We start from the raw sequence: 21,867 nt of genomic DNA on the forward strand, positions 1-21,867 counted from the left end.
TGTTGAATGCTCCATGTCTACTCAGGAGCTGAACGACCCGATCCGCGAAAGGGGTCCCCATGCGCTGTAAGCTATCGCATGTTAGCCGCCTCCACTTCCGGACCTCTTCCGAGGTCATTCCCCTCAGTTCGCCTATGCGTTGCGCGTACCATCCCCCCAGCTCGAATTCTGGAGTCATCAGCAACGAGGTCGGAATGGTAAGCTCAGGGTCTGTTCTGGCCTCGTTATCCATTATAACGTATTCGTCTCCTGACACACAGTAAACCAGGAACCGCTCTGGGTGGATGGGTCCCCACGGATCCGGGTCCCTGGGATAGATCCCTACGTCCAGGAGGTATTTAGCCTTCCTGGACAATACTTCACCCATTTCAGTGGGCTTAGCCCCATGGATATCTCTCTGTGAGATCCGCTTCGTTCTCCTTGTTGAGATCGTGTTATCGCTAACCCTTGTGTTGTCCAGGATGTTCTCATATTGCAAGGACATGGACGCGCACCCCAGGTCAACGGCGTCATTTGATGTCGTGGTCTCCTCCAGATATCGCATCCGGTCCATCTCATTTAGATCCACCTCAATACTGTAATTTTGCATTCCCGGTGGTGAGTTCGCCTTCCCATCACGTTTCACTGTGGTCTTCTGAGGGCAATTTCTAGATATATGGCCCGGCTGATGACAGACATAGCATAACCCTTCAGCGGCATGTCTCTCTTTCTCAGCTGGGCTCATTCTATCATTCCTCTTTTCTGTGATTTGAGGTTTAGGACGCCCGCTATCTCTTGGTTGCCCCCCTGTTGGTCTGGGGTGTCCATTCGATGGTCGATCACTCGACGATCGATCATCCCTCCGCGGGACGCGGCCCTTTCGTCGCCGTCCATCCCTCCTATCACTACGTTCCTCATTTTTGGGGTTTGTGCCTCCCTTCCTCTCACCGGCCTGGTCAGTACCATTTGTACTCTTTTCCTTTCCACACCGATCACGATTCCTAGATGGCACTGAGTGTGCTATCTCGATTATTTCAGCAGTGTTCTTTACTTGTCGGAATGAAGAGGTTTCCGGATTCAATTCCTTCTTCCATAGCTCGGTTTGCAGCATAGAATTGAGTCCCGTCCAAAGGCGAGTCACTTTCTGTCGTTCTGCTACATCCCCAATCATGTTCCATAGCTCACTCAGCTCGTATATGTACTCCCTTACTGACTTATCATTCTGATAGCAACGGTTCAACTTCTCGCGCTGCTTCATCCTGAAATCAATGGGGAAACAGTGGTTGAATAATTCTGTAAAGAACCTGCGAAGCCTCCAACGGTATGGGTCTCCAGACACTTCCCTCGTGTAGAACTCATGAGCACGACCTTTCAGGTAGTGGGCAAGTATAAACACCCTCCTTTTCCTCTCAACCTGACCATCTTTCACATAGGCCGTCCCCTCAGTCAGAAATTGATGGAACGCCCTTGAATCTGGGGCCCCGTCATAATAGACCGGGGGAATAGGCTTTAAGGTATTTTTCTTACCCCTTTTATTCTTCTTTTTCTTACTGCAGCGCTTTCTAGAGCTGTTCCGCGACTCGTCCGATGACGAGTCACTAGATTCAGAAGACTCAGACGAGGAACTCGACGATTCAGATGAACTCGACGAGGAGCTGGAGTCACTTCTGTCCTCGCTGTCACTAGGATCTGTTGGTGTAAGTACTCTCCTGCCCTTGGATTTGGGCTTCTTCTTACTTTTGCTTCCTTTTAGCTGATCGAGCGCCTTCCCGATATAACTTCGGGGCGCGACTTGCTGTACCGGGTCCATCGCTTGGGGTGTCATCCGGTTGGGTCCTGGACTGGATGCTCATTCCAGGACCCTCTCCACCATCCCGTTTACTGGGTTGGTGGCTTCAAGGTGAGTTTGGTGTTTCTTGGGTTTCTTAGACCCTTCCTTCAATGCTAACTTCTTCTCCAGTTCCCTCAGGCGAGCTTCGTAACGGTTGGTGAGTCGTTCCTTCACGGCCCTTACTGCCGCTTCTGCCTTGAAGCGCGATACGTAACTGGCACTTTCATTCCAGGTATCTTCCCTGGGCTCTGTCACCTCACTGCTGTCTCCCTGCGGCTTATCGGATGTCTCATGGTCAGAGTCCGGTTCCCTTTGACCTCCTCCATTTCCCTTCGCCAGACGAAAGGATTCTAATGCTGCCCTTTGAGCATCTACATCGACCTCGTCGTCCTCAAACTCGGTTCCGCCCCAATTTCTTGGGTCAGGGGCTTTGCCCTTTTCCTTAGAAGGTCCTTCCCGCGGGACAATGTACTGTCCCTTGAGGTATTTCGACTGACAGCCCTCTCTCGGGTCTCGATCCTCTTGCGATCGCTTCCTGTCAGTTTCTTCTCCGCTAACCTTACCAGGTGTTCTTGTTCCTGGTTCAATTCTGAGGCTCGTGGGCCTCCTGCTGGTACTTCGCGTGAGGAGCTTCTTCTCCCGCGTTTCCGTTGGACACTTGTCCATTCAGCGCTCGTCTGGTCGTCACCAGATTCTGCGGATTGTTCATCACTCGAACTTTCATTCCCGCTCTTAAGGTCAAAAGTAACCTTAGATCTCTCTTTCTCAGATTTACTACCTACTACACTTTCCTCTGTGGGGTCTACTGATGCCGATTTATCGGCCGTCATTTCTTCCGTCCTCAATCCCGCGGATTTGACTAATCCCACAGGTGTCGCCTCGAGCCCTCCGGGCATCGAGGGAATTCGCGTCAACACAATGTCGCTATATAAGCGGATCGGTGTGTCGACGGAGTTCGCAGGGGAAGGCGCCCTTGGCGTTACTCCCCCCGGAGAAGAGGAGACGGAAGAGAGCATGGACTCACTATTAGCACGCGGCATACCAGCTGCCAGTCTAACGGGTGGGTCATTGGTTAGCGCCTGTCGTGCGCGGTATCGTGTAGCGTATTGAGTAGTTGACATAATGTTAATTAATTGTTGCCTAGATTCAAAACGACAGGTTGGCCAAACCAGAGTTCCCGAATCGTAGGCGTGAATAGGGGTAAGCTTGTTGAAGGTTAAAAAATATGTGATGACTGTGAGAAGCTTTGGCTTTCAGAGGCGGCACAGTGGGAATTCAGACGATCAAGTAACCAGATACAAGATAGAATTCAAGATCGCCAAAACTATACTAGACAACGTAGGTAGGACTTTATAGTGTGTAGTAGAGTAAGGCGCGTGATAAAGAAATCAACTGTTAAGATACTTTGTTTCATACGTGTCAGGGGGGGATCGATCTAAGACTTTCGACAACGTGCGTGATCGGCCTAGGCTCGGCCTATCCGTCACAGACGCCGTAACGCTTGAGATTACATAATGTTGTTTGGTTGTTCTTCACCGGAGTCGAATCATCATGGACATTGGGTCTCAGGTTTATTTATCACTAGGTGGGATGCCACATCTTTGGGTGAGCAGCGCATGTTCAATATTTTAGAAAGTTCCAGTAACACATAGGCCGCCTCTAAGCTCGGATCCTTCACTGGCGTCGATAAGCAAGGCGCCTATGATATTTTTAATCCTGTGCCTCATCTTAGGCGTTTGACGCTCTGAAGCAGCATATAAACGCAATGAAGACATCCACAATCCCCCCACAAAGTCCACTCCGACCGCGCTCAATATCACCAACCTCCAGAAATGGCGCAGCTCATTCCAAAACCCGTTGCACCCGTTCGACTGTTCGAAGATCGTAGATCTTGCCCATATTCAGTGGCAGTTTTCCCCGACGGACAACGCATGGTCACGGGCTCGGACGACAACATCGTTCGTTTGTGGGACATGAGCGCAGGAGTTGTATTGAAAAGAATGGAAGGGCATTCCGACTCCGTGATGGCATTAACAGTATCCCGAGATGGGCAATTGATAGCAAGCGGTGATAGCACAGGGGAGCTCATCGCCTGGGATGCAAACATTGGGGAATCTCTAACCCAAGCCATCAAAGCCCACTCCGAGGGGGTCGACTCCCTGGATTTTTCTCCAGACGGCTCGATGCTGGCAAGCTGCTCATTCGACACTACGACGAAGTTGTGGTGTACCACACGCTGGGAGCTGCTAGGACATCCAATCACTTGTAGTGCACGTGCCCTCTGCGTTCGTTTTTCGCCATCTGGCGAACGCCTTGCGATTGCAACAGCAAGCAACATCCAAATCTATAATTCAGGCACGCAGCAATGCGTAGTAAACCTCAAGGCACACGCATCATGTAACTCCTCGCTCGCCTGGACACCTGATGGCACACGGCTTTTCTCAGCGGGCTTCAGGGATGATCCTACCATACGAGAGTGGGATACATCGACCTGGAAGCAGGTCGGTGATTCCTGGAAGGGCCATTTCGACAATATCAACGGCATTTCGCTGAACTCTAGCGGCACCCTCCTTGCCTCCGCATCTGCTGACCACCGTGTCCGCCTCTGGAAGATCTCAGATCGACGAACCATCGTCGTATTCAACCACTCTGCCCTTGTGCACTGCGTCACCTTCTCTGCAGATGACAGTCACATCCTCAGTGGAGGTTCCGATGATGAGATCTCAGAGTGGCCAGTATCCGATAAACCTTTGCTAAAGGATGGTAAAGATGGTCTCAAGGACAAGGACAAGGACGGTCTCAAGGTTAAGGAGCAGGTGACACACCAGGTACATTTGTTTTGGTTTCCCGCCCATTCGTCACATCATCTAAATCTTTTTTTATGCAAAGGCTCAAATCTACTCTGATTTCAAGGCATGTTTCCACCTTTGACTCTTATAATGCAACGCGAACATACTTCACGCAGGTCCTCTCTATAAACTCGGAAGTACGCGATGCATGCATGGCTGGGGAGTTGCGTACCGCCGAAAAGGTGCTGACACAAGAGATTGACGCTGATGCCAATAATTACATATCCTATGCTAATCGCGCATTTGTCATGGCACGAAGGGGCTACTGGGACCGCGCGCTTCTTGATTCAATTCAGGTGATATAGACTGACCCATCTTGGTCCCCCTATGAAAGCTAACTTTGATGAATAGTCCGTCACCATTCAGCCCTCGTTTGCAGGTCACGTCTCCAAGGGCATTGCTCTCTGTGGAAAGGGGCAGTTTCGAGCCGCGAATACAGCATTTGACCTCGCGTCCGTGTTCACGAACGGAGATTTAAAGACCAGTCATTTCCTTTTCTTGATCAAGGCAAACAATTTCTTCTTCTTACATACCACTTGCTTCATTGCGATTTCAGACTATTGCACTGTTCAACGCAAATGAACACGAGGAGGCAATGCTGCGCGTCGGGGAGCTGGCTGTGTCTCCCAATGTCGACCCTGTTGCGTGTCGCATCGTGGAAGTGAGTATCATGCACTTGATGAAGCGCAGGTTCATGAGCTGGTGCTGATTTTTCAATTTCTCGCACATAAGGCACAGCTACGCATCGAACTGGGAGTAATTGCCTCGAGTAATCACCGTGAAGCTGTGGACCACTTCACTGCCGCAGTCAACGCGAGCGCTTCCTTTCATACATCAGAAATTCATTCTACATATGAGGAATTTACCGTGGTACGTCGATGTGATGTAACCGAATACCCCTTTGACGCTCATCTACGTGTTTTTGCAGCTCTTCGGCTGGGACCTCAAGTCTTTGTGGCAAACCGCGAACCAGCAACAGTGCTGTGCGCTCATTCGGGCAGGTAGAATTGGATCAGCCGTTGAATTGTATCAATCCATGATAAAAAAGAGTGATGAAACTACAAGGGACAGCTTACGTGCTTGGTTCAGTGGCAAGTCTTCAGTAATGTCATACCATTTATCATCCTTAACCATGGCACCTTGTTCAGAACTCAACTGGGAGTAAGAACGAATTGCGCTCTATGCTTCTCATGACGATGCTGTGCTCGCAGCGTGGGGTTACTTTGAGACACGGAGCCTCGGAGATCCGTAGTCTAAAACGCGTCGTTCTTGATCTTTGTCCGATCAAACGCGATGGTCAAAAGTCCGATGTGAACCTGATGTGCCATGTTTATGAATTCAGCTTCGGACGAAGCTACGGGTTGTGCAAACGTGTGCGGTGACCTAATGAGGGCCTTGCCCGAGTGCTATTATTATGTAATCCATTGAAGTTTGCAAACGTCTCACTTCCGAGTCCCTGGCACTTCACTTGAGCTTGAACACCTGCAACAACTCCCGGGCCCCTACCATCCAGATTCTCGCTCTCCCTCTTAACGATCTATTCAGTCAGTCGACGGAGCTAAGTGCTTTATCAGGATGATAATATACAAATTCAGTGTTTCAAGCGTGTTATAAGCGAAAATCAACGTCCAACGGTCTTCTTCAAGAGGGTCAAAGCCTTGCTTCCTGCACTATTACTCTGCTCGTCCCTCAACTTGGTCCTAAGCCTCACCAACGCCTTACCCAACTGGTTTTGGCCTTTCCGGTCTGCTCCGATACCCCAAAATGAGTCCTTATCAGAATCCTGCGGTGTATAAGTAAACTTCGTCGTGGTCCTCACGTTCTACTGACCTCGACAAGTTCTGCATCTCCAGTGGAGAGTAGTTCTTCCTTCAGATGTCTGTTCTGCGCGAATTTATGCCCAAGAACAAGGTCCATCTGATTGTTTTAGTCATCGGCTGAAATGGATTGCAGACGATACTGGTTCTCACCATCTCAATCCTTACTTGCAGCCAATCAGATCGCACTTCAGGACTGAATCTGTGGGCTTCGTCAAAAACCACACGTGGGCGCGTGGAGCACGTCCTGATGTGTTCTGCGAGCTCGGGGCGACGTTCTATGAACTATTACAGTAGTGAGTAACATATGAGATGACAACACTGGTCGTAAAGTTTCTCACCTTCAGCGACTGGAAGAGGTGCTCGCTCGTGGGGTATTTCTTTCCATTGTACTCAATGGGGTCGGACGAGAAATTAGTGAATCCATAGTACGGGTCGTGGGCATGATAGAAAAGGATTTTCTTCGGCTTCCCATCTGGGAGGGTTGTACTGGATGGCGGGGTTGGGCGGGTGGTAAGTGGAGATGACTGAGGAGATGTCGATGGACGCTGCGCCGACGATGGACGAGGGGAATGCGACCCACGTGGTGTTCGCGGCGGTAGTGCAGGGCTTGCATCTGTGCCGAAGAGCTGCAAGGTTTTATGGGCAATGCTGACTTTGCCACCATCTGACAGGTATCCACGATCCTCTTCGAGTCCCTTCTTAATCCGGTCAAGTTTGCGGGGACTCTGTGGTTCGGTTGAGCTGACTCGGAATGATTGGGCAAGGTCCATGTGGTGTGTCAGGAGTGTTTGACTACTCTGATCCTTGCTGGCAACCGGTGTCTTCTTGGACTTTCGAGGTGATTGCAGTGTTGCCACTTGGTTCGCTTGGTTTGTGGTGGGCTTCATACTCGTCGCTATGATGCATCTCGGTCTCTGTACGAAGAAGCTTATGTATGGGGCGCGATGCTCTTATTCCCATGCGCCATGTGCCGCCGACACGTTGCTGCTTCGAGGAAAGCTGGATCCGTGCTGGAAGCAGCGCAACTATGGCGCTGCTTCACGCGCACGTAGGGTGTGCAATACACGTGGGTCACATGCGCAGTCAGTTATCTTGCTTGGTGAGTGATCCCGAGGTCGTCATATTTCCTACGATGACTACGACTCTGCGACGAGATGCTAATATGTGCGAGGTGTGTCTGGCTTTCCTTCCTATTGAAAAATGTTGAGCTTTGTTGGCGATAGGCATGTGGCAACAAGCCGAAATATGTTGATCCAAGTGGAATGCAACACTCTTATTGTGGTCGCTCGTGTGCTCGGACCATGGTAGGAAAGGCAGCGTCTGAATGTTCACTCAAAGGCTGTAGCAACCCAGGGAACGCTTTCAATGGGTTTTGTTCTGTTGATCACGCCAAGTAAGTCGCATTGAGGGAACGCTTCTTAAGATGGAGATTGAGCGTCAACAGGCAAGGGAGTGCGGTTTCTCCCCCGTCAGCTTCTCCAGGCCCCAAAACGCAACCACAAACTCACAACCACAACGGTACTGGGCGTACGAAGCCTAAACCTCCCTTGGATATCGTTCACTTGTCTGAGATTCCCAGTTCTACGACGGTCTGGCGAGAATGTACGTGGTACTGCCATCACGCTTATGCTATTGATGGACGTCTTTCCAAGTTGTGAGGGAATGGAACAGCAAATGGTTGTCCCAGGAAGGCTCGGCATTGGTGGAAAAGCTATATGAAATATCTTATCCAACTAGTATATCCGATGCACAGGATAAATATCTGTAAGTGGCTCATCTTTTACCGAGCTGAGTGCTAGACTTATTGATCAATAGACAGGGCACACAAGCTACTGGGCAAGCCCGGATCTTACGCACATTCCACGCATCTCAGTGCATCTGCGACATGGGAACCAAAGGTCCCATGCTCTGCAAATGGAATTCATGCGGCATCTGCAATGTTGTAGGCTCGGCTTTTAAAGGTGTCGCCTTTGGTGTTCAATACAATACAGGGAGGTGAGCAGCCATTTTCATTTCGTATTTGACGCATTTTTTTTGTTTATCACTATTCATTGTCAAGGCAAGGCAAGGGGCTATACTCTTCTAGAAACCCAGCTTCCGCCGATCGACTTGCCACCTCATGCTTGTCTTCACCTTACCGCGTCGTCATCGCCTGCGATGTTGTTTTACCGCAGAACCTTGACAAGAGCACTTCGGTAAATGATTTAAACTTGAAATTAGAGCTCTCATTGACGTTGTACACATGCAGGTTGTCGCTGGCGACAGGGTAGTCGTTCGAGTGTCAGAGGCGATTATCCCCAGATTCGTCGTGATGTACACGAAGCAGACTTGAACCTTGCCCTCGTTAGCTTGAACGGTCATCATCATTTATTTATGTAATTCATTTTCTGGATCTCTTGAGTGGCCGCAAATCGAGTTTCGCCGGAATGTTCAGATCTCCTTGTGGTCAGGATGATCTAACCGCATGTGGTACCTCCCCTTGATCGAAGGAGCACGAAGGAGCGCGGCAGGCAAACAGATGGCCTAAGAATCACTGATGGGCGCACCGTTTTTTGCTCTGTTTGGGGTAGAAGCACTGCTCCATTCCACACCAGATAGCCTCGTGCACTGACATGCGGACAACACGTTTTAGTGTGATAACATCCACCCCAACACCTGGGCTGTCTCCGCAGCCTCATGCCAATGGCCACCACCTCTATAAACCAAGACGCAATTTTGAGCTGGGCAGCAGCTCAGATAACTTCAATGGCTACCGGACTTTGCGAGGTCAGCGATGGCTTATCCCGTCTCTACTAGTTCACCCTTTAATTTTCCCGTGTAGAACTGTCATAAGACGCCGAAATTCGGTACTCATAAGTACTGTGGCAAAACCTGCGCCGCCCAGGCGGCCACTGCGCAACAACCTGCGCGTCGCACGAAACCAGGACCACTTCCCAAGGCCAAAGTTCCTCTACCAGCCCAAAAACAAGTACGGCTCTGCGATGTAAGTTGAGGATCGTGATGATCTGGCGGTCACGATCCTTACTTTGTTCCAGTATTGTGGGCAAAAGCCGAAGTTCAGTAACTTTGATTATTGCGGTAAATCGTGCGCGTCGAAAGCCGCTACTCCTCCTCCTGCGCAATCTGCTGTTCAAGGACGACCTGCTCCGAAGCAAGGCGTCCGCCTTCCTGCTACTGCTCAGCCTGTACTGTTTCCTGCTCAGATCCAGCCTATCAAACCCTCTAAACCGGCAACGCGCCACGCAGCTTTGACTGTGACCAAAGGTTGCCCATTATCACTCATCTGAAATCCACTGGGATACTTACTCATTATTGCAGATGAGTCCAGCGACGATGACGATGACGACTACCCTGATGCAGATGAGGAAGACGAGGATGATACGGGCGCAGGCACAGACCTGGACGCGTATCCGTCAGATGATGACGAAGAACCTGCTCCAGCTCCTCCGACTCGACCAGCCAAGGCTGCACACACTTCGCTGAAACAAAACCCAGCACGCCGTGCGGCTGGTACCTGTCTTGTCCCCAACTGTGGAAAACCGTCTTTCGTCGATAGAGGTGGGGTGAAGACAGATTACTGTTCCTCACGGCACCGAGAGTAAGTAGTCACAAAGGTCGATTGCCACGAGATACTAAATGTCCTTCAGAGAAGCAGTGTCCCTGGGACTAGTTCCTGGATGCATTATGTGCCAACGCTACCCACAGAGCGGAACAGATTACTTCTGCTCCGCCGCTTGCAGAAACCAGTCTATGACGAAAGTCTAGAGGGCTGTTTCGTATATATTCTGACAGTTCTGTACATTACGCTACTAGGTGTGATATTATGTTAGGTTCGCGATGGAGCTATTTCTCAGCGGTAATGAGGAATTTCTGTAACCGAATACAAGTGTGGATCTCTCTGAAGAACGGCCACCAGTGATCAGCCCGCTGAAACTGGAAGGAAAGTCCTCGATATCACTTGGAAGCAAATGATTATGGATATCAACATCTGTCCACGCTTTTCCCTGGAGGATTCTCGAAATCAATATAAATGGCGCAATGATCTGCATTGCTTGAAATAAAACTGAGATGCACGATATAATGTCATTATCTCACCTGCATTTGGCTCTGGATAACCATGAATGGATACTGAACAAAGTTATCCATCGTGTAGAGGACGAGATAGACGATCGAGCTGATCGCGGAAATCATGCAAGATTCAGTGGTCATTGTGATGATACTAGTGTACTCCCTCCCATGGCGACGACTTCCTGAGCGAAAGGTTTGTATCAGAATGAAGAGACAGCATATCTTGCTCACCTGTCGATTTCTCGAGCTTCGCACGATGTATCATGATGCAAGCGGCTATCAATAACGTTGTGATGATATTAAAGGAGAGATCGACCACCACAAAAATGCAGTAGGCTTTGGACATTGCTTCTATTGAATTGGACACTTCTGCTGTATTCACAAGCAGATTGATAGAAGTCGCTGCCAGGATATTGTCAGCAACTCTGAATTCAACGTTTCATATCGTATTAGATACCAATAACGGCAAGGAACATGCTGCATGGAACAGGGATCAGCCATCTTGTGTTTTTCATGTTTCGGAACAGGATTATACAGCGCCAAAGCTAAGGGGAGGCGTGAGTCAAGGATCCGCTTGGGCATGGGTAACGCTGATGGTCTTACCATGAGCGCATCAGCCAACCAATTGGAGACGATATAGCACGCCATTGCTGCTATACTGGCCCAGTCACGCCATAAACTAATCTCGTAACCCGTTGGACTAGTGGTGGAGTCCCAATTGATAACGAACGATATCCAAACTCTTCGAGAATTTTCAGCGGCGTATAATGTTTCAAGAATAAACATGGCGGTTGTGTAGCCGAAGAAAAAGAGTCGTGGAGCCCGCCGCATCGGACTGTGGACCAATAAGAAGAGGCACTGGACGTAGATGGTCAGTACAGCCCCATAGCCAACGCCCATGAACAATGTTAAGCTCAGGAGGGATATGCCATTGTGCTGGCGTTCTGACGGTGATTGGGTAGACATTGTCAACCCTTGATCGAAAGACTTGGGGAAGATTTTAAAGCGCATTCCAGCGCCCTGCCATCAATCATCGCATGGGACCATGTGGAGCCATTAGTACACTGACATGCCAAGCTTTACAAAAGGAACGGGGACGGACAGCTGCGGAATCTCGAACGAATACTTAGATCAGATTGAGCGGGTATGAGTGTTCCGGAATTCCCTGGGCACTGATCAGTAAATTGAACAGCTCATCACCGCCTTGATGAAGAAGGAATCGCTGTCTTCCTTCTACATGATATCAAGGTTTCTGACTACGGGAGCATCACTGTGTCTGTTCGAAAAATCAATATCAAGCTCAGGACTGTGCGAACGTTATTTCTGCCACCCACATTTGACCAACACAGCATTACATAATTAAAGAAGACTAAGTTATATATGTAATTAAGTAAGTCCGTAAGATCTACCAAGTACGTGTTGACTAGTGCGATCCAAGCCGTAACGCCCGCCGCCGTCACGACTGTGGTGGGACAGCTTGTTGGGTTCTCGGGATCATCAATATGGAATGGTGTAACCATTCTTCACCGGAGCTTCTGGTATCGGGTTTGTTCAGACGTACGGAACGCCACCACTCACAGTGCATCTGAATGCTGTGCGCGTGATACACTCTATAGGTTCTAGTTTTGTCTCCCCTTGCTAGCCGCACTCCCGATCCACACTGCCCACGCGTTCCCTTTATCGCTGGTTACATTCCACCGATCATCCTACGACCTGGCTCGGTTCCAAGAGCAAGTCCACGCCGGTGGAGACATCCAAGGTGTCATGGAAGCATCTTGTAGGGACGGCTCAGCGACAGGACGATTCTCTGGAGGGCACGAAAGCAACCTGCGGGCGTGCCGGGAAGTAATTTTTTCAACATCGTGAGCGGAGGTTGTGGCGAAGAAGTGCCGCAAGCGGCAAGACTCAAGAGGTGGCTGCGCTTTATCAGTCTTTGGTCCGATACTTAACGAGGTCCGTTCCGCGATGAGCGCTTGTTGATCATGTGGTGAAGCGCCGTGGAGCAGCTTGATGTTATCTTGTACTTGTTGGGATGCAATCTCCATTTTCTGACGCAAGCACAAACAGGCGTGTATCTTCCGCTTCAGAATCGCTTGTGCGAATATTGTTCCCCAGGTTTGGCTGAATTTGACCGTAGCGTGTTGCTCCTTGAAATCGCTAAATATCGAGGGTTTCAATCAAATTGGCCTGCTCCTCATTCTCCCTAAAGAGCATGAGCATCTCGTCCAGATGATCTCCGTGGTTTTGGACCAACCGTATGCGTTCAAGCTTGAGCTACATTCGACCTCTAAAAGTTATTCGCGTTCCGCCTCGCAACCGTTGCGAGGCGGAACGCGAACAAATCGTCTAGTCTGTTACTGTCTATTATCTATCCTGTTTCTGTCTGCTAAGTTTACACTTGGTAGTTTCTCTCTGAATTCTCCTGCTTTAAATTTGGTCGAGTCTACAGGATCCGGCTTTAAAGTGCGCTAGTGCGCCCTCCAGACCACCCGTATCTATTGCGCCCATTGTGTTCCGCCGGTACAACTCTACAGTATCGCGACAATTAGACACTGCGAGTGTTCGTTTCAGGTTAGGTGCTTGGGATATTTTCACCGTCTGTTCGCAGTGTCGCCGTTTTGCGGAAACGCCTAGTAGGTCGTCCCAGGCAGTGTACGATGCAACATCCGTGCTTCTTTGCGAAGCGAAAAAAACCTCAGATTTACGCGCAGTGCCAAACGGATGCCACACTGTGTGTGATTTTGGTTGCAAATACCGCTGGAATTTGCAATGGTGGTTTGACTGCTGTTCCAAGGTAAGACTGCGGCGTGCGTGGGCCAAGCTGTTGGAGTCAGAGACAGTGACGAACGAGACTAACGTCGAACCCTTGAGCTTATGGAACTGGTGACATTGCGAACAGGTGCACACCGAAGTAACTTCAGATCACTAGATTTCCAAATCCTCTCACAAGCTGTTGTGAATGAACGGGGGTCTGTGGATCAGCCCGTGCTATTGGTCGATGATATCCAAATGCTATTCCGAAGATATCAACATGGCAGAGTAAATCAGATCATTGGACTAGTCTTTAACAGCAACTTAGATCTGAGATGACCACGAACAACCAGAAGATCCGGACATGGTTGTGTGAAATCGGAATAAGCAGTAAAAGATCCAGGCAGACCTTCACCATTATTCAACGTTCAGGCAGAATTATTTGATGTTGCTAAATCATCAATACGTAGCATCGAGTCGCATGTCAATATACACCCCTGCTGTCACAGGCTCGTACTTCTTCGGGTTTTCTTCATCCCAACAGCCAGGAAGGCAGTCAATCAAAATATCTCTGTCAGCAGACATGAACTAATCCAGCATCAATATCAAACGCATATCAATTGTCTGCAGGAAGCTTACATATGGGATTGAGAAGCGCTCCTTGATCATTCCTGACTTCCCATCGTTCGGGGGCGCACGGACGCGGTGCATTGTTGATTTAAGCGTGTCTGATTCAAAATGAGGTATATAACTTGTGACAAAGAACAACAAAAGAAGAAAGATCGCACCGTTTGACCACCGCATCAAGAAATCTCCAATATTGAAGACGATCGTTCCCGGAATGGGTGGAGCAGCAACGAAATTTCCTGAGCCACGAGGGCTCTCAACCTCGAGACCCCCAACATCATCTTGGAACAGAATGGTGCCCGTTGCATAATCCTACAATTCATTATTAAAGTCAGCTAATAGCTGCTGCTCAAACAATCACATACCGTGTGCGCACCGATTCTCCCTTTCTCGCCGCTCGCGAATACCTCTGCAGGCGCAGCTGGATAGTGCAGCAATCGCAGTTGATTATCTGCCTCTTGGTGATATTTCCCCAGGAATTCGGCTCCGCCAGGGAGCTCAAGCCCTAAAGATAATGCAGGTAACAACTTCTCCATCTCAAAGCGACGGCATGTATCAAAGAACGTAGACGCTGCGTCTCTGAAGCCCGGAAGGACTTGTTCTGGAAGCCACACATTGGAGATGCGCGGGGAATCATCGCGCCCGATGTCAAAGGATTCTTTGAAATCGGGAGTTTGTTTGCGTATCCCGGCGAGCTGCGCTGGGTCGAATACCTACGCGAGTTAGTATATTGGTAGCTTGAATGAATCAGAATGATACTGAGACGCACCATTTGTGAAACTTGCTCCCTGCCAACCTAAACGAGAGATACGTTAAGACATGTTGTCATGTCGTCTTCGCAACTCAAAACAACATACCCCGCTATATCCCCGATGTTTCCATCCCTCCTTAGGGTGTGGAGCCAATAGCTTCGTTTCAACTGGAAGCGAGAATAGCCTGCTGCTCTTGAAGCGCATTCATTCGTTGGAATGGATTTCGTACATGGAATGATATGCACACACCATTTCAAACATGCTATCCACCTCTGCCTGAGGGATACCAGTGTTGCGAAAGTATGCAAATCCAACTTCTTGACATGCTTTCACCAACTGCTTTCCTATCTCTATGGCTTCCTGGACATCAAAAAGAGTTTCGATATCGAGAAAGATTATCGTCACATATGAGCATCATACGTACTGGGGAAGCTCCTTCTCCGAAGCCTGCAAAATCGACGATTGGGATTGCAGTGGGTTCGAGAAAGATCGTACCTGGCATGATTCAGTGTGGCATGCCTGAGTGAGTAAACCCGCCTTATATTCTAAATTATTGTCCCGCTGACTCTATTACGTAGTGGGGCACAAGTGTTTATTCACCTTTCGAACATGCGGCAGAAGCGGCATGAACCTCTTCTCCGCCTTTCCCACCCCGCCGCTCCCTTCAAGATTGATGAGTCACACACCAGGAGACGATCCAGGCCAGCGATATTACCCCTCGCATTATTAATATTTTTCCATGTCCTGTCAGATACCTGCGAGGGTTTGCCCTCAACTTGTCTCTAAGATGCACGCAGATTGGAACAGGAAAGCCTATCGTTTCCAACTTAGCGCTTTCACCCAACTAGTTTACTCCTGAGTCCTCACAGCATCAGTTCGTCATGATTAATACACGTGATAGTAACTCACTCATTATGGCACTACACATCTTCGCCAAGCTTCTAGAGCGGCCATGGAACGTTCGAGCCTCGAAGAGTGCAAGTAGGGGTTGTCGAAGACTCGAAGTGGGGGGCGTGATCTTCAGCTTATATCAGTGTCCTGTAAATAGATATTGGTCCACCTCCATAGCGCCATGTTATTACAATAGATAACAGGTTACTTTGTATAAGGGGAGAAATAGATGACAGTAAGATATCCGAAAGAATTAACACCAGCAATATAAGAAATGGCCAGCTCAGCTTTAGTAGGCTTCCCGTTCCTCACTCAACTATACCATCACTCTCATCTTCCACCGGACCCCCAGTATCATCTTCCTCGTTCTCTTCATCCGAATCTTCGTCCGCAGGAAGCGTCATCATATCATTCAAACTAGAGGAATTAATATCAGCACATGCACTCCAAAATATATACTCAAAATGAAGCACTCGGTGTGAGTGGCGCCTCTGGTTCAGAAACGGTCCGAGAAAACAAATAAAGCACCAGACTCACCAATGGACGAATGGCATCATCACATCAGCAACACCGCGTAGTGTATCCATAAACTCGGATCCAGGCGCAATGACTTGGTCATCCGTGAACCGGCAGGAAACAGCGAGGGAGCGGCATTTGAGGAGGGCGATATCTCTAGAAATGCATAGCACAGTGTATCGATTAGCCTCAATGACTCAAATGATACCCTACTACGTACTTGTGATTCTTATCCACGCCCTTTGGTGCGACCTTTAATTGATCTTCATGCCCAAAAACACTCTGACGTTCTCCGTGCGGGTGTGGATGGGGAGGGCCGAAATGGGTAGTGAATGTCTCAGAAGAAAGGATCGTGTGCAGGGTCTTAGCGACGGGTGTGGAGTGAAGTAGGTGATTTCTGTTAGGTGAGGGAAGGCATGAAAAGAACCATGTAAACAAAGCAGAGACGAGACACACCTAAGAGTCGCAAGTTCGTTCTTAGCAGGACACCATGCACCTGCAGCAATGACGCTCTCGTCACCCGGCTTGACTAATAGTCAAGCGTGTCAGTGTACGTCAGACCAGCATTTTCAGCTATGACTGACTCATTCTGTGTGAATTAACAACGCGCATTTACCCAGTCAGTTGATCTGGCTTTGGTGCTAAGAGGTGCGTACACGTGGTCTGCGAACAATTAGATAGCTGGAGCGAAAGCAAAACGCTACAAAGCTTACAAAAAGCAAAGATTCCCTTCCTGCCACTCCTCGAAAAGCTCGCAGACAATCCCTTCTTGTACGGTGTTTTATCGTTGCTGAAGCGGATCTACGCACACGACATCAGGCCTGTAGGTCCATGAAAGGAATAAACATGTGAGGGGACAAACATCTCTATATATACGGTGGATGACGTCTTTAGGGGGCAACGGGGGGATCTGGGTGTCGACTTCTGTGAGCATATTGGTGAACTCCTCGATGAAGCCCTTGAACTCTTTTTCTACGCGACGATACACAGGTTCTGTTGTTAAAATAAGCGCAAAGCTTCAGTCTGATACACAAGACCCACATACCGTGTAGCTTGAACCTACAAGCGCGCGATGATGTTCAGCCAATGACAAATGAATGAAGAAGTGCGAACCATTCGCGGTCATTACACGCAGGGTCCTTGAGTTGCAATAGAAAATCAAGCGTGTTCTGTGAAACCTGGCCAGGAGGGACTTTAACACCGGTAAGTTGATCATCCCTGAAGCAGGAAAAGACCAACTTACCCCAGCCTGTCTTTGGAGCTTGCACGACGCGACCCACGATTTGCTGCCCCTCCTTCAGGTCTAAATCACTCCCATCTACATCCTCTTCATCCTTGACGTCCTCCTCCTTTGCTTTGCGTTTCCTGGGCTTGGGCTTGGGCTTGGGCTTCGAAGGTGAGCTTGACTTGGAATTGGGATTGGAAGAACGCGTGCGTTTCTTGGGTGGCAGGTCGTCGAGCGCGTCGCTGTGAAGGGATTCGGGCTCTGAGTCTTCAGAGGATGACTGAGCGCGCTTGCGAGGGCCGACCTTGCGTGTAGCTGGCATTGTGGTTTGCTCAAGTAGGACGGAAGGTCTAGGTCGCGTGCAATTGCAAGAAACTCAAGACTGAGACAATCGCGGGCTTTGAACTTTGTCTTGCAATGTAACCACCACGGACTAAAACGCTATAGACAACCGTATGAAGGTGCTTGTACATCTACTTTATAGTAACTGTGACATTTCCTTGCAGAAAACCTAGAGCAGTAAAATGAACCCATGCAGGATCCATCAACCAGGTAGCATACAAGTTGACCACTCATTTGAAATCGTTATGGCACGCGTTTCATTTTGGTGACGCAAATAAGGTGAGATACACCGACCCACCATACTTAAAAACCTCGTTGACTTATCTGTAAGGCTGCGGCGACATGTGTTGACACATGCGCCAAGGGTCTTACGATAACAGCCTCATGTATAGGGCATCTATTTAATGCTACGAAGCACAGTAAAAACGTCAAGTACATGCACGTCTGCAGCTTAAAGGCGTGTTTCCAGCCTTAACGTGTATAACGCGAATCGAACATTCTTCATGCAGATCCTTGCCATTTCCACAACCGCCCGCCATGCATGCATTGCGGGGGACTTGTCTATGGCTGAAGAGCTACTCACCCAAAAAATTGACGCAGAGACGAACGATCACACTTCCTATGCCAATCGCTCATTTGTTATGACACGCACACTCGACTGGGACCGTGCGCTGGAAGATGCAATCAAGGTGGGATATACCGACTCATCGTCATTCTTCTCTAACTTTCATTGTGACATAGTCCATCAGCATCCAGCCCTCTATGATAGGTTATATTGCCAAGGGCCTCGCCCTCTGTGGGAAACAACAACTTCTGGACGCGATGAAAACATTTGACATCGCGTTCACATTCACGAACGCAGACCCAGAGACGACCCATTTCCTTTTCTTGATCAAGGCAGGTAAATTGTCAATTCATACACCATGTCTCATTACGTTGTTCAGGCAATTGCGTTGTTCAATGCAAATTACGATGAAGAGGCGGTGCTGCCCGTTCAAGAACTGGCCGCCCGTACCAATGCCGATCCTCTCGCTTGTAGTGTCGTAGAGGTAAGTATCATGCACTCGATCAAGTCCAGGTTCGTGTGTTCACTGATTTTTTTGCGCTTCCTGCGTCAGGCATATTTGCGAGTCCAGCTGGGAGAAATTGACATGGATTGCGGCCTTCACGAGGAAGCTGCTGGCCACTTCACCGCCGCTGTCAACGCTAGCGCTGTATTCTCTAAAACTGACATTCATTCTATGTATGAGGAATTTATCGTGGTACGTTGACATGTTGCGACAAAATCCTTTTCATACTCAGCTGTATACTTGTGCCAGCTCTTTGGCTGGGAACTCAAGTCATTGTGGCAGACGGCAAACCAGCAACGGTGCATTGCACTACTTCGGGCAGCTCAATTTGGAGCAGCCCTGGAATCCTATCGATACGCGATGGAGATGAGTGATGAACCCACGAAGGCCATCTTGCTTGCTTGGATCCCTGGTGAGTCTTCAGTAATGTTTCCCATGCTAAGATCCTCACTCGTATTTCCCTCAGCTCTTAATCAACCGTGAAGCGAACTCCGCACTGCCAACAGAGGTGCTGCCCTTCGGCTACTCATGCAATACTGTAACCCGAGGTCTTTGCGTCTGATTTGTTCATCCGCATTTCCTTCATATACATATCGCCCTTTGTACTCGTCTCATGCTAGCTCATAATTCGAAAGCAGACAGATAGAGCATCCAACAAGGGTCGCACACAGAGTCCCTCCCCACCGCTAGCTATGAATTTATTTGCGTGTTCGTTCAGTTCGTGTCCGTCACTGTCCAACGTCAGAACACTCAGACTCGGACTGTCAGGATTTCAGTATTGGTATTCGGACACCTATATGTATACAGCGCTGTCAACGGTTTGAAGTCGACTTGATGGCCGATGCAGATGGTTATTAACGACTTTCAACGATACTATGGACTGTCCATATATATTGCGCGATGGCAATGGATGTCTTTATACGTGGGACATTGTCTGAAGAGGTCTTCACGATCCTCATGATTGCAAATATGAATGGCGTGAAGAGAGAACTCGATATGGCTTTCGGTATCTGCTGTTTGCGAGATCAAGACGTGTCCATTTGGGGGCTCTGTCATGCCCGTTGTTTGTGACAGGTGTTTGTGTTTCGGGCTTCATCAACGATGGACTCGGGAGTCGCGGGCATCGGAGGGAGGTTAATGTTTTGGTCTTCACATCTGCTATGTTTACTCGTGGGGAAGCGGATCGCGAGGGGGGTAGGCAAAAACCAAGTGTGATCATAGCTACGGTAGTGTGCACCAGTGCAGCTAAGCCTATAATCATTCAGGAAATAACATGGACTCGGAGGGTTTGTCCACGGTCGAAGGATTGGCTTCATTTGATACTAGTACTTGTTGTTCTTCACCTGCAGTGATAGTTGATTACGACATCGGAAGAGAGCTCGCGACGATGCACGTGCCGAAGATTTATCTGGGGCGTCTAAGGGGAGACACGACTCGGAAGAAGGTCAATATTGTAATGAAATCGGCATTAGTAAAAATGCCCGGTCGACGCTTCTTGACGCACGCTGCCGCGTGCTGTCTACTACCGTTGCCCAGACGTATCAGGTTGATTTTGGAATTTTGAATTTTAGTCGTGAGATACTTATTCGCTCACGTCCAGAACCTTCCAGCTAGTCCACGCCGTGCTCAAGACCACCAACCTCCAGTAAAATGGCGGAACTCATCCCAAGTACCACACCCGTTCGAGAATTTGAAGGACATAATGAATCTGTATCCAGCGTGGCAGTTTTTCCCGATAGACGAAGGATGGTGACGGGATCGTACGACAAGACACTTTGCCTGTGGGACATGAAGGAAGGCGTTATGTTGAAGAAAATGGAGCGGCATAACGCCAGGGTATGGTCATTGGTAGTATCACGAGATGGGAAATTGATGGCAAGCGGTGGAGAGAACGGAGAACTGATCGCCTGGGATGGAGACACCGGCGAACCTCTCACTCAAGTCATCAAAGTCCACACCAGTTGGATCCTATCACTGGACTTTTCCCCAGATGGCACCCTGCTGGCCACCGGTTCGTTGGATCAAACGACAAGGCTGTGTAATACGAAAACGTGGCAGGAGCAAGGAAATTATATCCTTTGTGGTGCAGGGGTTCGCTGCGTTCGGTATTCGCCGTCTGGCGAACATCTTGCCATCGCGACAGACAGCGATATCCAAATATGGCAACCAGGCAGGAGGGAGTGTGTCGCAAAATTCCAGGCAGCAGTCAACGGAGCGAACTACTCACCCGTATGGACGCACGATGGCACACGTCTTTTTTCATTGGGCGAAGGGAACGATCCCACGATGCGAGAGTGGGATTCATCAACCTGGAAGTAAGTCGGTGATCGCTTGGAGGGCCATTCCCTCGGTATCACAGCCATTGCCATTGCCTTGAACTCCAATGGCACACTCATTGCCTCCGCATCCGAAGACAACCATGTTCGCCTCTGGCAGCTGTCTAATCGACAAACCATCGCCATATTCAAGCACTCTAATGAGTTGTACTGTGTCGCCTTCTCCGCAGATGGCAGGTATATTCTCAGTGGAAGTGGGGATGAGGAAGATCTTAGAGTGGCCGGTACCCGAGGATTTTTGGCCGCAGGATGGTCCCAAGGAACAAGCCGCACACCAAGTAAGCCCGGTTAATCTTTCTGCCACTTCGTTAACTAACTCCTCATCTTTTATGTCAAGGCTCAAGATTCTGATTTCAAGGTATATTCACCCAGATACAGCTCTCTTATAGTACCGCAACACCAACATGTTTCATGCAGATTCTCGATATAAATGCGACAGCCCGCGACGCATGCATAATTGGAGACCTGCCTACTGCTGAAGAGCTGCTGACCGCAGAAATTGATGCTGATCCCGATAACTACAACTCATATGCCAATCGCTCAATCATCATGGCGCGACAACTCAACTGGGATCATGCGCTCAATGATGCAGTCAAGGTAAGAAACGGTGACCCATTGTGCTTCTTGATGCAGGCTAACTTGAATCATGACATAGTCCGTTAGCATTGAGCCCTCCTTCATGGGCTATATCTCCAAGGGCATTGCCCTATGCGGAAAACAACAAGTCTGGGACGCGACGAAAGCGTTTGACCTCGCATTCACGTTCACGAACACAAATTTGAAGACGATTCATTTCCTTTTCTTGATCAA

The 21,867-nt window shown here is 49.1% G+C and overlaps 7 protein-coding genes across 7 annotated transcripts; 2 read left to right on the forward strand and 5 right to left on the reverse strand.

The window, feature by feature from the left end:
• Positions 1-149: 149 nt before the first annotated feature.
• DEU56DRAFT_762139 (uncharacterized protein) lies at positions 150-724 on the reverse strand (the record flags this gene model as incomplete). Its single annotated transcript, XM_041350640.1, has 1 exon — positions 150-724. A coding segment is annotated over one exon (575 nt), but the record flags the coding sequence as incomplete, so codon positions are not given.
• Positions 725-1,828: 1,104 nt separating this feature from the next.
• DEU56DRAFT_762140 (uncharacterized protein) lies at positions 1,829-2,931 on the reverse strand (the record flags this gene model as incomplete). Its single annotated transcript, XM_041350641.1, has 2 exons — positions 1,829-2,281; positions 2,308-2,931. 2 exons carry the CDS (start codon positions 2,929-2,931, stop codon positions 1,829-1,831), a joined length of 1,077 nt encoding a protein of 358 aa, XP_041201039.1.
• A 4,680-nt stretch (positions 2,932-7,611) lies between these two features.
• Positions 7,612-8,811, forward strand: DEU56DRAFT_919961 (uncharacterized protein; the record flags this gene model as incomplete). The annotated part of the gene is made up of 7 exons (XM_041358359.1): positions 7,612-7,650; positions 7,703-7,872; positions 7,924-8,081; positions 8,132-8,243; positions 8,295-8,474; positions 8,539-8,674; positions 8,728-8,811. The coding sequence occupies 7 exons, from the start codon at positions 7,612-7,614 to the stop codon at positions 8,809-8,811; spliced, it is 879 nt and encodes a 292-aa protein (XP_041201040.1).
• Positions 8,812-9,224: 413 nt separating this feature from the next.
• Positions 9,225-10,244, forward strand: DEU56DRAFT_874415 (uncharacterized protein; the record flags this gene model as incomplete). The annotated part of the gene is made up of 5 exons (XM_041355954.1): positions 9,225-9,245; positions 9,301-9,462; positions 9,515-9,743; positions 9,798-10,077; positions 10,127-10,244. 5 exons carry the CDS (start codon positions 9,225-9,227, stop codon positions 10,242-10,244), a joined length of 810 nt encoding a protein of 269 aa, XP_041201041.1.
• A 56-nt stretch (positions 10,245-10,300) lies between these two features.
• Positions 10,301-11,513, reverse strand: DEU56DRAFT_749539 (uncharacterized protein; the record flags this gene model as incomplete). Its single annotated transcript, XM_041349445.1, has 5 exons — positions 10,301-10,522; positions 10,575-10,729; positions 10,779-10,949; positions 11,005-11,092; positions 11,151-11,513. The coding sequence occupies 5 exons, from the start codon at positions 11,511-11,513 to the stop codon at positions 10,301-10,303; spliced, it is 999 nt and encodes a 332-aa protein (XP_041201042.1).
• Positions 11,514-13,529: 2,016 nt separating this feature from the next.
• DEU56DRAFT_843353 (flavonol synthase/flavanone 3-hydroxylase) lies at positions 13,530-15,200 on the reverse strand. Its single transcript, XM_041355073.1, has 8 exons — positions 15,102-15,200; positions 14,927-15,037; positions 14,783-14,869; positions 14,695-14,721; positions 14,291-14,638; positions 14,087-14,237; positions 13,938-14,026; positions 13,530-13,886 (listed from the first exon to the last, which is right to left on the reverse strand). The coding sequence occupies exons 1-8, from the start codon at positions 15,177-15,179 to the stop codon at positions 13,758-13,760; spliced, it is 1,020 nt and encodes a 339-aa protein (XP_041201043.1). The 5' UTR covers positions 15,180-15,200; the 3' UTR covers positions 13,530-13,757.
• A 410-nt stretch (positions 15,201-15,610) lies between these two features.
• On the reverse strand, positions 15,611-17,631 carry DEU56DRAFT_935866 (uncharacterized protein; the record flags this gene model as incomplete). Its single annotated transcript, XM_041358805.1, has 10 exons — positions 15,611-15,985; positions 16,106-16,240; positions 16,305-16,481; positions 16,541-16,608; positions 16,701-16,747; positions 16,798-16,885; positions 16,947-17,077; positions 17,130-17,143; positions 17,198-17,276; positions 17,328-17,631. The coding sequence occupies 10 exons, from the start codon at positions 17,629-17,631 to the stop codon at positions 15,877-15,879; spliced, it is 1,152 nt and encodes a 383-aa protein (XP_041201044.1). The 3' UTR covers positions 15,611-15,876.
• Between the last annotated feature and the right edge of the window lie 4,236 nt (positions 17,632-21,867).

This window comes from Suillus clintonianus (genome assembly GCF_016758775.1).
Source record: "Suillus clintonianus strain FC179 chromosome Unknown DEU56scaffold_191, whole genome shotgun sequence".
NCBI lineage: Eukaryota > Fungi > Basidiomycota > Agaricomycetes > Boletales > Suillaceae > Suillus > Suillus clintonianus.

Bases quoted from the DNA above. Each gene is read 5' to 3' on its own strand.
- DEU56DRAFT_843353 (XM_041355073.1), bottom strand. From the start codon at position 15,179: ATGCCAGGTACGATCTTTCTCGAACCCACTGCAATCCCAATCGTCGAT. The intron at 15,038-15,101 runs GTACGTATGATG...TTTGATGTCCAG, and splicing joins TCGGAGAAGGAGCTTCCCCA to GAAGCCATAGAGATAGGAAA. The intron at 13,887-13,937 runs GTAAGCTTCCTG...ATGCTGGATTAG, and splicing joins AGCGCTTCTCAATCCCATAT to TTCATGTCTGCTGACAGAGA.